A 13,837-nucleotide genomic window follows, 5' to 3' on the forward strand; every position below is an offset into this window, starting at 1 on the left:
ACGGTGCTTCTTTGCCTTCGCTTGAGGCACGTCACCGGTACCCCTCTGTACCGACGAGGACATGGAATCCACACGCCTCCCTGGGGTCAGGTCCGAAAGGGGTTGGTCCCGATGCGCCTTTACCGCAGGAGCCCTCGAGGCTATTATTTTGTCTATTAGATTGAAAGCTCTTTGAGCAGGGACTGTCTTTCTTCTATGTTTGTGCAGCGCTGCGTACGCCTTGTAGCGCTATAGAAATGCTAAATAGTAGTAGTAGTAGTAGTAGTAGTAGGTGGAGACCCACTCGATGGTTCACTGCTACCAGCATGTGATGGTCTCTGGACAGCCATTACCTGCGCTCCCGAGGTCGATGCACTCTCCGGTGCAGACATCGACACCACCGCCGCCAACCTTGGTACTGCTGTCGACATCGAAGTACTGGGCAAAGCTCCAAACAAGCGTTCATGCTGAGCTTGTCTTGACGCTTTTGTCCGCTTTTTAAGGCTAAGACACAACTTACATGCGTCTGGGCGATGGTCAGGCCCAAGGCACTGGATACACCAAACGTGAGGATCGGTGCCTGAGATTGCCCGGTTGCACCGAGTGCACTTCTTGAAGCCGCTGGTGAGCCTCGATGCCATTGATGGAAAAATAGCGGCGTCGAAATCAAAATTCGCGATGGTGGCAAAGGAAAGGCACAAAAAAGGGAGAAAACCCGTACGGGCGGCCAAAATGGCTGCACACGACGATGAAAGGAAACTTGAGGACAAAAACTAAAGTAAACTAAGGGAAAAACTTTTTAAAAAAAAAAAAGAAAAAACGAAACTTGCTCGTTCACGAGCACAAACGGAGAATAAAAAAAACAGCGAAAAGCCGGCTAAGACGAAGGCTCTTCTTTTCTGGGGCACAGAACCGTCGTAAACAGCCGCTCTTGACCGCGGAAAAAAAGAAGACTGAAGCGGGACTCTCATGCGACGGGTGGAAAGATGGCCGTGCATGCGCGGTGCGCACACCTGCGTGCTCGAAGGCTTTAGCAACTTTTGTTACTAGGAAGATTTTCCGGACCTGGGGCTGCCATAGACGTCACCCATATGTGAGAACAAGCAGCCTGCTTGTCCTCGGAGAATATACAGTATTGAGCACTGCTAGAACACTTCAGCAACTAGTCTCCCAAACAGTACCCAAAAAGTAAAGTTACTTACCTGTAGCAGGTGTTCTCCGAGGACAGCAGGCATATATTCTCACATGTGGGGTGACATCAGCCATGGAGCCTGGTCCGAATACTGAAATAGTGCACTGTCACTTTAAAACTTTGAGGCAGTGCCCCTACCTCGCATGTGCGGGTGCCTTCCCGCCTGACACTCGAGTGCTGGATCAACAGTATAATACTAAAGTTAAAAAAAACTCCAAGGGGAGGCGGGAGGGATGTAAGAATATGTGCCTGCTGTACTTGAACACCTGCTACAGGTAAGTAACTTTACTTTCTCCAAGGACAAGCAGGCATGATATTCTCACATGTGCGACTCACTAGCTCCCAGGCTCACAAATGTAATTATAATCTTGGCAACTAAGGAGAAAGTGAGCCTGGTGGAAAAAAGGGATAGGAGGGCGGAGTTTACATTCAAGTAGTAAAAAGATTTTGTAGGACTGCTTGACCAAACTGGCCATCCCGCCTAGAACGCTGCTGTAGACACTAGTGAGCAGTGAAGGTGTGGATAGAAGACCACATCGACACCTTGCAAATTTCTTCAGCAAGAAGACCACATCGACACCTTGCAAATTTCTTCAGCAAGGCAATACGGAAATGGGCTACTGAAGCCGCCATGGCTCTTACACTGTGAGCGATGACATGGCCATGAAGGGTCAGCCCAGCCCGAGCATATGTGTAGGAGATAAATTCAGCCAACCAAGTTGAGATAGTATGTTTGGTGATGGGAATCCCTAATATGTTAGGGTCGAAGGATACAAAAAGCTGGGAGGACTTCCCAACAGGTTTTGTATGCTCTAGATAATACGCTAGAACATGCTTGCAGTCTAAGGTATGCAGTGCTGCTTCTCCAGGATGAGTGTGGCTTAGGAGGAGTAGGAGTCTCAGTGCTCCAGACCCAAGCACTGACATAGGGTTCTGTGCCTGACATGGCCCTATTGCATCAAGTACAGTTCTTAAAGCCACTTGGCACCTTCACTGACAGAGAAAAAACAGCTCGCGCAAGATCAAAAGCCGAAAAAAGAAAAATAATTTGAAAAAGAAAATCAGTAAATTGAACAAAATTAATAAAGAAAAATATAAGAAAAATATCCTGAAAAGGGGAAAGCACCAAAAAGGAAAATTTTGATGTGCTGAGGAGAGATTAGAAATCCAACCTCTCTGCTCTGTGGAAAACACTAGACTGCTGGCCCGCGTTCAAGTGTCGGGTGGGAAGGCACCCGTGCATGCGCGGTGGGTGCACTGCCTCAAAATTGTAAACTGACAGTGCACTATCGCAGTGTCTGCACCAGGCTTGTGTATGATGTCATGTGAGAATATCATGCCTGTTTGTCCTTGGAGAATAAAACATGAACCAAAACATTGCTTCATAAGGCACTTCAAAGTTATCAAAATGCTGCTGAACCACATTCCCCTCATGCACTCATTACAGCCTCTGACGCTCCGCCTTTTCCTTCCCAGTATAGCATTGTGCCACATACCCACCTTGTCTTTCTCATGAGAGCAGAGGTCCAGCATTACATGCAGGTACTGGAACTGCCTGGAGGGACGTTTGAAAATCAGATCACGCAGGGTGGACATCCCAAGATACGACCGAGACTACAGTAACAAAAAATGAAAGACTCATGCAGCAGCTTCAAAAAAAAAAAAAAAAAAAAAGAAAGTCCTCTGAGAAGGGAGGAAGAATATCTCATGCACATAATTTATGGATCAATGAGCCCATCCAGTCTGCCCATTTCTAATGGTCTACAAGACTATGTTGAAGAAGCTTGGCTATTTGTAGGACAGCACTACTTATTCAATCAGTTTCTGTTGTCTCTTAGGTTCTCTGCCAGGGCAGAGAAGCATACACATTTGTATTTAATTAAAAACCCAGTCCCACTTTAACCATGTGTTACCATAAAGCTTTAAAGAATCTAAGGTGGTAGTCTTATACCAGATACCAAATCTTATTTACTAAGAAACATAAATTTGGAAGAGAGTCTGTGGTTAGAGTAATTTGGTGAGGAAGAATTTGGAAAGGAAAAACTAGAAGAATGGTTGAATATTTGGCAGTTAACCTTTAATGTCCGAGCCCAGAGAAAACGGATCTGGGCCGAGACAGGGCAGAGTAACCAGGGCCATGACAAGAGACGGAGTTCGGCTTGCAGATGCAGTTTGCCACCTGCGGGATGCCTTACAGGGAGAGAAGGTGTGCCTCAGCAAAGACGTCCTTTTTTTTTGTTTGTTTCTTTTTAGTGAAGGACGTCCATAAAGGACGCCCTTGGCATGCGCAGAGCAGCCAGTATAACGCTTGGCTGCACTGCGCATGCTCGACCGGCCGACTGGCTTCCGAGGGAATAGAGAATGCAAGTGAGCTACAACGAGCAGGAAATGAGAACAAAGGATCATTGTTAGAACGTGCAGCACAATATATAGATAAGATTTTACAGCCACATATGCTCAAGATATGGTCATATGTAAAGGATATTGCTCATTTCCTGACTCTTTTAGATTCTCTACGCATAGAAGAAGAGCGGAATATCATATTGGTGACACTAGATGTCTGTGCTTTGTACACCTCTATACCCCAAGAGGAGGCGATAATTATTTTGGAACAAGTGTTGGAATCCAGACCCCGTCCATAGCTGGTCCCCACAGAATTCGTTCTGGAATTAATTCGTATTATTCTATCTCAAAATTATTTTACTTGAAACCAGAAATTTTATTTTAAAAAAACTGGGGTCTCCATGGGAGCGGCTTGGTCTCCTACTATTTGCCACGTTGGATATATACAGCCAATCTGTTTACCCATGGCATATGTTTGTTTCGATACATTGACGACATTTTTATGGCATGGAGAGGTACAGTGGATCAGTTAAACCAATTTGTGGAGGAATAGAATATGTGTCACAACACGATAAAATTTGAAGCCAAACATAATTGCACAGCGATAGCCTTTCTGGACATTTGGGTCAATGTAGAGAATGATCATTTAGAGACATCTGTTTATGTTAAGCCTACGGATAGAAACACTACCTTGTAATATAACAGCATGCATCCATACCATTGTAGAATGAACATTCCTTTCGCTCAATTTCTTAGATATAGGCGGATTTGTTCTTCTTTACAGGGATATCAACAACAAGCTAACCAGTTAGAACTGAAATTGACTGATAGAGGCTATCCTAAAAAATTAGTCTCTAAAGCTAAAAAGAGGGTAAGAAATAATCACAGAGAGTGGTTGCTATATCCAAGAGAGAAAAGGCAGAAGTCTGAGGAGGTATTGACATTTGTGACACGGTTTAATGTCCATTCGAACAAGATGACTAAGATTATTAAACGTCATTTACCTTTGTTGCAAGTGCATCCTTGTTTTCAAGATCTCCGAGTGATCTTTGCTTTCCAACGTAATAATAATTTCAACAATGTTCTAAGTGTGGCTGATGTATGGAATCAGGAACCTATTGGAAGATCTAGAGAAGGCAGTTGTAGTGCCTGTGGTCATTGTTCTGTATGTGGGATTATGATGGAATCAAACATGTTTATGGATCCCCAGTCGAAGACGACTTATTTTTTACGTTCAGAAACGAATTGCATCTTGATGAATGTAATATATATCATAATGTGCCCATATGGGTTATGCTACGTGGGACAGACTTCTCGAAGTTTGAAAACACGCTTGATAGAACACAGACATTGTATCCAGGCGGGGAAAACTTATGAGCCTATGGTTGCACATTGCATACAGTATCAACATCAGTTTTCAGAATTAAAATGCATCGTGTTGGAGCAAATGAAAGTAACAGAATGAAGAGGAGATATTAGACGGATTTTAAGACAAAGAGAGCATCGCTGGATATTTGAGTTAAAGACAGTCATACCTAGAGGCTTAAATGTAGCAATTGAATGGAAAGCTTTCCTTTGACCTTTATTGAGATTGATTGAATCATTAGGAAGTGACGTCAGACGCTGAGAATATAGTCACTTTGCTTGAAGAAAGAAGCCGTCCGCCATTTTTGTCCCAGGGAGTTTCGGAGACAGAGGGTGATGAGATATGCTTGGATTAAAATTATGAATTCCCCTGAAGCAGCTATACATTAGCGAAACAGGGCTTCCCTGTCGGGATTAGATGAACTTTGGGATTTGAAGAATTGCAAGAGTACAATACATGAGGCTGGACCAGACTATGAGATTGAAGACATCAGTATTTGAGTTAAGTACTCTTTCCAAGTTTTGATAAATGTCGTGTCTCCAATACAAGTGTTTGTGGTGGCATATGACTGTGCTTTTATGAAAGGTTTATAGAGTGGAGTTTTTTTTGTGAAGACATATGATTGCTACGGTTCCCTCATTATACCAAAGGCGTGCTGCCCTTTAAGGACGAGGTGTATCCGAATTTTCTGAAGTCTTTTTTTCTCCACTTCTCTTCATGATTGGCCTGCCACATTTGCCCCCAAACAAATTGTATGTAAGGTAGAATTTTTTGGAGTTTGTTGATTTCAATTACCCCAATATTGACTGGACAACTGTTACATCAGGGAGTGCCATGGAGATAAAATTTCTAGATATAATAAACCACTGCTTCTTAGAGCAGCTGGTCCAGGAACCGACAAGAAGTGCCATTTTGGATCTAGTCCTTGGTGGCGTGCAGGGCATAGTGTGAGAGGTGGCAGAATTGGGTCCCCTGGGAAACAGTGATCATAACATGATCAAGCTTGAGTTACTATCTGGGATGAACAGCAAAGGAAATCTACTGTAGCTGTGTTTAATTTTCAAAAGGATGACTATAATAAAATGAGAAAAATGGTTAAAGAGAAACTAAAAGTATAGGCTGCAATGGTTAGGACACTCAATCAGGCGTGGATGTTACTCAAAAATACCATCCTGGAAGCTCAATCCAGCTGCATTCCACGTATTTGCAAAGGTGGAAAGAAGAGAAAATGTCAGCCAGCAGAGTTAAAAGGTGAAGTAAAAGAGGCCATTACAGAAAAGATTGTCCTTCAAAGAATAGAAAAAGGACCCAAATGAAGAAAATAAGAAGCAACATAAGCACTGGCAAGTCAGATGCAAAGCATTAATACAGAAGGCTAAAAGAGAATATGAAGAGAAACTTGCCACAGAGGCTAAAACTCACAATAACAACTTTTTCAGGTACATCAAAAGCACCGTTAAATAATGAAGGAGCAAAACGGAGGACAAGGCCATAGTGGAGAAACTGAATGAATTCTTTGCTTCTGTCTTTACGTAAGAAGATGTAACAGATCTGCCTGTACTGGAACTGGCTTTCAAGGGAGATGATGCAGAGGAACTGAAAGAAATCTCTGTGCACCTGGATGATGTACTGAGCCAAACTGACCCAGTCCTGATGGCATACAACCAAGGGTACTCAAAGAACTCAAGCATGAAATTGCTGATCTGCTGTTAATAATATGTAATCTGTCCTTAAACTCGTCCGTAGTACCTGAAGATTGGAGGGTGGCCAATGTGACGCCGATTTTTAAAAAGGATTGTAGAGGTGACCCGGTTAATTATGCACCGGTAAGCCTGATGTCGGTGCCGGGCAAAATAGTGGAACTATTTTAAAGAATAAAATTACAGAACACATAGACAAACATGGTTTATTGAGACAGAGTCAGCATGGGTTCAGCCATGGGAAATCTTGCCTCACCAATTTGCTTCATTTCTTTGAAGGTGTGAATAAACATGTGGATAAAGGTGAGCCGGTTGATGTAGTATATCTAGATTTTCAGAAAGGTTTTGATAAAGTTCCTCATGAGAGACTCCTGAGAAAATTAAAGAGTCATGGGAGAGAAGGCAAGATTCTGGTGTGGATTAGGAATTGGTTACTGGACAGAAAACAGAGGGTAGGGTTAAATGGTCAGTTCTGTCAATGGAGGAGGGTGGAGTGCCGCAGGGATCAGTAATGGGACCGGTACCATTAAACATATTTTTAAATGATATGGAAATCGGAACGATGAATAAGGTGATCAAATTTACAGATGATACAAAACTATTCAAGGTTGTTAAAACACGTGTGAAAAATTGCAGGAAGATCATAGGACATTGGAAGACTGGGCATCCAAATGGCAGATGAAATTTAAAGGGGACAAAGTGATGTACATTGGAAAGAATAATCCGAATCATAGTTACCTGATGCTAGGGTCAACCTTGAGGGTCAGCAATCAAGAAAAAGATCTGGGGGGTGTTGTAGAAAATATGCTGAAATCTTCTAATCAGTGTGCGGTGGTGGCCAAAAACGCAAACAGGATGCTAGGCATTATTAGGAAAGGGATGGTGAATAAGACTGAAAACACTATAATGCCTATCTATCACTCCATGGTGCATTCACATGTTGAGTACTGCGTTCAGCTCTGGTCGCCATATCTCAAAAAAGATATAGCGGAATTAGAAAAGGTTCAAAGAACAGCAACTAAAATGATAAAAGGAATGGAACTCCTCTCATATGAGGAAAGGCTTAAGAGGTTAGGGCTCTTCAGCTTGGAAAAGAGACAGATGAGGGGAGATATGATTGAGATCTGCAAAATTCTGAGTGGTGTAGAACAAGTAGAATTAAATTGATTTTTCACTCGTTCCAAAAGTACAAAGACTAGGGGACATTCAAGGAAGTTACACGGAAATACTTTTAAAACAAATAGGAGGAAATATTTTTTCACTCAACTAATAGTTAAGTTCTGGAACTCTTTGCTGGAGGATGTGATAACAACAGTTAGTGTATCTGGGTTTAAAAAAGGTTTGGACAAATTCCTGAAGGAAAAGTCCATAGTCTGCTATTGAGGCAGACACTGGAAGCTACTGCTTGCCCTGGGATTTATAGTATGGAGTGTTACCATTATTTGGGTTTCTGCCAGGTACTTGTGTCCTGGCTTGGCCACTGTTCAGAAAACAGGATACTGGGCTAGATGGACCACTGGTCTAACCCAGTATGGCTACTCTTATGTTCTGATGCAACCCTTCATGAAACACAGCAATGTCAAGTTTTGTTTCTCAAACTGTTTCCCTCATAGACTGACAGAAGCATGGACTGATTTTCAATGTATGTGGTTTTATGAATAAACTGATGTGAGATATACAGTGGTGGAAATAAGTATTTGATCCCTTGCTGATTTTGTAAGTTTGCCCACTGACAAAGACATGAGCAGCCCATAATTGAAGGGTAGGTTATTGGTAACAGTGAGAGATAGCACATCACAAATTAAATCCGGAAAATCACATTGTGGAAAGTATATGAATTTATTTGCATTCTGCAGAGGGAAATAAGTATTTAATCTCTCTGGCAAACAAGACCTAATACTTGGTGGCAAAACCCTTGTTGGCAAGCACAGCGGTCAGACGTCTTCTGTAGTTGATGATGAGGTTTGCACACATGTCAGGAGGAATTTTGGTCCACTCCTCTTTGCAGATCATCTCTAAATCATTAAGAGTTCTGGGCTGTCGCTTGGCAACTCGCAGCTTCAGCTCCCTCCATAAGTTTTCAATGGGATTAAGGTCTGGTGACTGGCTAGGCCACTCCATGACCCTAATGTGCTTCTTCCTGAGCCACTCCTTTGTTGCCTTGGCTGTATGTTTTGGGTCATTGTCGTGCTGGAAGACCCAGCCACGACCCATTTTTAAGGCCCTGGCGGAGGGAAGGAGGTTGTCACTCAGAATTGTACGGTACATGGCCCCATCCATTCTCCCATTGATGCGGTGAAGTAGTCCTGTGCCCTTAGCAGAGAAACACCCCCAAAACATAACATTTCCACCTCCATGCTTGACAGTGGGGACGGTGTTCTTTGGGTCATAGGCAGCATTTCTCTTCCTCCAAACACGGCGAGTTGAGTTCATGCCAAAGAGCTCAATTTTTGTCTCATCTGACCACAGCACCTTCTCCCAATCACTCTCGGCATCATCCAGGTGTTCACTGGCAAACTTCAGACGGGCCGTCACATGTGCCTTCCGGAGCAGGGGGACCTTGCGGGCACTGCAGGATTGCAATCCGTTATGTCGTAATGTGTTACCAATGGTTTTCGTGGTGACAGTGGTCCCAGCTGCCTTGAGATCATTGACAAGTTCCCCCCTTGTAGTTGTAGGCTGATTTCTAACCTTCCTCATGATCAAGGATACCCCACGAGGTGAGATTTTGCGTGGAGCCCCAGATCTTTGTCGATTGACAGTCATTTTGTACTTCTTCCATTTTCTTACTATGGCACCAACAGTTGTCTCCTTCTCGCCCAGCGTCTTACTGATGGTTTTGTAGCCCATTCCAGCCTTGTGCAGGTGTATGATCTTGTCCCTGACATCCTTAGACAGCTCCTTGCTCTTGGCCATTTTGTAGAGGTTAGAGTCTGACTGATTCACTGAGTCTGTAGACAGGTGTCTTTCATACAGGTGACCATTGCCGACAGCTGTCTGTCATGCAGGTAACGAGTTGATTTGGAGCATCTACCTGGTCTGTAGGGGCCAGATCTCTTACTGGTTGGTGGGGGATCAAATACTTATTTCCCTCTGCAGAATGCAAATAAATTCATATACTTTCCACAATGTGATTTTCCGGATTTAATTTGTGATGTGCTATCTCTCACTGTTACCAATAACCTACCCTTCAATTATGGGCTGCTCATGTCTTTGTCAGTGGGCAAACTTACAAAATCAGCAAGGGATCAAATACTTATTTCCACCACTGTATATATATATATATATATATATATATATATATATATTTATTACTTTTTGGACTCTTTGGTCGCCTTAGTGAACTCACTGCCTTTCTCTACAGTCTACAATGGAGAACCTTAATTCAAAACAGCTGTGAAATGACTGTTGTGCTTATCCTAAGAAACCATGGGGAAAGCTACCTGCCCTGCTCTTCAGGTCCCCTGGCAACCCTACTCAAGATAAGACAGATACATATATGAACAAAATACATGATTTTACTTTTTTTTTTTTTTTTTTTCCCAATAAACTCAATTTACAAAACCTGGACCATTCTTATATATTTTTTCAAGTTCCCTTTTATTTTAACTCCATAGCCACTCTTCTCTACCTCACCTCATCTTCACAGTATTTCCGAATCACTTCCAGTGCAGTATCTGTGATCAACGGTGCCTCGAGAACCAAACGGGTGAATACGCTGAGAAGAAATTGTAATAGTATCAAATAAGGTTAGCTGCCAATCACAGTGCAAGACCAGGACACCTCACTTCATTTATAGCTCAGTAAGGCTGCCGTAACTGGCAAAGAATCCAGTTTTCCTCAGATACAGTTACTAGAAAGCGAATGCTACGTACCTGTAGAAGGTATTCTCCGAGGACAGCAGGCTGATTGTTCTCACTGATGGGTGACGCCCACGGCAGCCCCTCCAATCGGAAACTTCACTAGCAAAGGCCTTTGCTAGTCCTCGTGCACCCATGCGCACCGCGCATGCGCGGCCGTCTTCCCGCCTGAACCGGCTCGTGTTCGTCAGTCCCGTATGTAGCAAGACAAAGACAAAAGAAGACACAACTCCAAAGGGGAGGCGGGCGGGTTTGTGAGAACAATCAGCCTGCTGTCCTCGGAGAATACCTTCTACAGGTATGTAGCATTCGCTTTCTCCGAGGACAAGCAGGCTGCTTGCTCTCACTGATGGGGTATCCCTAGCCCCCAGGCTCACTCAAAACAACAAACATGGTCAATTGGGCCTCGCAACGGCGAGGACATAACTGAGATTGACCTAAAAACTTATCCAACTAACAGAGAGTGTAGCCTGGAACAGAATAAAACATTGCCTAGGGGGGTGGAGTTGGATTCTAAACCCCGAACAGATTCTGAAGCAGTAACTGCCCGAACCGACTGTCGCGTCGGGTATCCTGCTGCAGGCAGTAATGAGATGCGAATGTGTGGACAGATGACCACGTCGCAGCTTTGCAGATCTCTTCAATAGTGGCTGACTTCAAGTGGGCCACTGACGCAGCCATGGCTCTGACATTGTGAGCCGTGACATGACCCTCAAGAGCCAGCCCAGCCTGGGCGTAAGTGAAGGAAATACAATCTGCTAGCCAATTGGATATGGTGCGTTTCCCCACAGCCACTCCCCTCCTGTTGGGATCAAAAGAAACAAACATTTGGCCGGACTGTCTGTTGGGCTGTGTTCGCTCCAGATAGAGGGCCAATGCTCTTTTGCAGTCCAATGTGTGCAGCTGACGTTCAGCAGGGCAGGAATGAGGATGGGGAAAAAATGTTGGCAAGACAATTGACTGGTTCAGATGGAACTCCGACACTACCTTCGGCAAGAACTTAGGGTGAGTGCGGAGGACTACTCTGTTATGATGAAATTTGGTGTAAGGGGCCTGGGCTACCAGAGCCTGAAGCTCACTGACTCTACGAGCTGAAGTAACTGCCACCAAGAAAATGACCTTCCAGGTCAAGTACTTCAGATGGCAGGAGTTCAGTGGCTCAAAAGGAGGTTTCATCAGCTGGGTGAGAGCGACATTGCGATCCTATGACACTGTAGGAGGTTTGACGGGGGGCTTTGACAAAAGCAAACCTCTCATGAAGCGAACAACTAAAGGCTGTTCTGAGATCGGCTTACCTTCCACACGGTAATGGTATGCACTGATTGCGCTAAGGTGAACCCTTACAGAGATGGACTTGAGACCAGACTCAGACAAGTGTAGAAGGTATTCAAGCAGGGTCTGTGTAGGACAAGAGCAAGGATCTAAGGCCTTGCTGTCACACCAGACGGCAAACCTCCTCCATAGAAAGAAGTAACTCCTCTTAGTGGAATCTTTCCTGGAAGCAAGCAAGATACGGGAGACACCCTCTGACAGACCCAAAGAGGCAAAGTCTACGCTCTCAACATCCAGGCCGTGAGAGCCAGAGACCGGAGGTTGGGATGCAGAAGCGCCCCTTCGTCCTGTGAGATGAGGGTCGGAAAACACTCCAATCTCCACGGTTCTTCGGAGGACAACTCCAGAAGAAGAGGGAACCAGATCTGATGCGGCCAAAACGGAGCAATCAGAATCATGGTGCCTCGGTCTTGCTTGAGTTTCAACAAAGTCTTCCCCACGTGAGGTATGGGAGGATAAGCATACAGCAGGCCTTCCCCCCAATCCAGTAGGAAGGCATCCGATGCCAGTCTGCCGTGGGCCTGAAGTCTGGAACAGAACTGAGGGACCTTGTGGTTGGCTCGAGATGCAAAGAGATCTACCAAGGGGGTGCCCCACACCTGGAAGATCTGGCGCACTACTCTGGAGTTGAGCGACCACTCGTAAGGTTGCATAATCCTGCTCAACCTGTCGGCCAGACTGTTGTTTACGCCTGCCAGATATGTGGCTTGGAGCCACATGCCGTAACGGCGAGCCCGGAGCCACATGCTGACGGCTTCCTGACACAGGGGGCGAGATCCGGTGCTCCCCTGCTTGTTGATGTAATACATGGCAACCTGGTTGTCTGTCTGAATTTGGATAATTTGGTGGGACAGCCGATCTCTGAAAGCCTTCAGAGCGTTCCAGACCGCTCGTAACTCCAGGAGACTGATCTGCAGATCGCGTTCCTGGAGTGACCAGCTTCCCTGGGTGTGAAGCCCATCGACATGAGCTCCTCACCCCAGGAGAGACGCATCCGTAGTCAGCACTTTTTGTGGCTGAGGAATTTGGAAAGGGCGTCCCAGAGTCAAATTGGACCAAATCGTCCACCAATACAGGGATTTGAGAAAACCCGTGGACAGGTGGATCATGTCTTCTATATCCCCAGCAGCTTGAAACCACTGGGAAGCTAGGGTCCATTGAGCAGATCGCATGTGAAGGCGGGCCACGGGAGTCACATGAACTGTGGAGGCCATGTGGCCCAGCAATCTCAACATCTGCCGAGCTGTAATCTGCTGAGACGCTCGCACCCGAGAGACGAGGGACAACAAGTTGTTGGCTCTCGTCTCTGGGAGATAGGCACGAGCCGCCCGAGAATCCAGCAGAGCTCCTATGAATTCGAGTCCTTGCACTGGGAGAAGGTGGGACTTTGGATAATTTATCACAAACCCCAGTAGCTCCAGGAGGCGAATAGTCATGTGCATGGACTGTAGAGCTCCTGCCTTGGATGTGTTCTTCACCAGCCAATCGTCGAGATAGGGAAACACGTGCACTCCCAGCCTGCGAAGCGCCGCTGCTACTACAGCCAGGCACTTCGTGAACACTCTGGGCGCAGAGGCGAGCCCAAAGGGTAGCACACAGTACTGGAAGTGACGTGTGCCCAGCTGAAATCGCAGATACTGCCTGTGAGCTGGCAGTATCGGGATATGCGTGTAGGCGTCCTTCAAGTCCAGAGAGCATAGCCAATCGTTTTCCTGAATCATGGGAAGAAAGGTGCCCAGGGAAAGCATCCTGAACTTTTCCTTGACCAGATATTTGTTCAGGGCCCTTAGGTCTAGGATGGGACGCATCCCCCATGTTTTCTTTTCCACAAGGAAGTACCTGGAATAGAATCCCAGCCCTTCTTGCCCGGATGGCATGGGCTCGACCGCATTGGCGCTGAGAAGGGCGGAGAGTTCCTCTGAAAGTACCTGCTTGTGCTTGAAGCTGTAGGGTTGAGCTCCCGGTGGGCAATTTGGAGGTTTCGAGGCCAAATTGAGGGTGTATCCTTGCCGGACTATTTGAAGAACCCAACGGTCGGAGGTTACCTTTGGTGAAAAGCTTTCAA

The 13,837-nt window shown here is 45.3% G+C and overlaps 1 protein-coding gene across 4 annotated transcripts in view; it reads right to left on the bottom strand.

Annotated features, from left to right (window-relative positions):
- The window catches only part of SYMPK (symplekin), a 767,776-nt gene that overhangs the window by 374,886 nt on the left and 379,053 nt on the right, over window positions 1-13,837 (bottom strand). For all 4 annotated transcript variants that reach the window (XM_030217309.1, XM_030217308.1, XM_030217307.1 and 1 more), the window contains exons 15-16: window positions 10,217-10,298; window positions 2,672-2,785 (exon numbers count right to left, since the gene is read on the bottom strand). In XM_030217309.1, the coding sequence (XP_030073169.1) occupies window positions 2,672-2,785; window positions 10,217-10,298 (196 nt within the window). The remainder of the gene's footprint in view (window positions 1-2,671; window positions 2,786-10,216; window positions 10,299-13,837) is intronic.

The sequence above is a fragment of the Microcaecilia unicolor genome, chromosome 11 (assembly GCF_901765095.1).
Source record: "Microcaecilia unicolor chromosome 11, aMicUni1.1, whole genome shotgun sequence".
NCBI classification, from domain to species: Eukaryota; Metazoa; Chordata; class Amphibia; order Gymnophiona; family Siphonopidae; genus Microcaecilia; species Microcaecilia unicolor.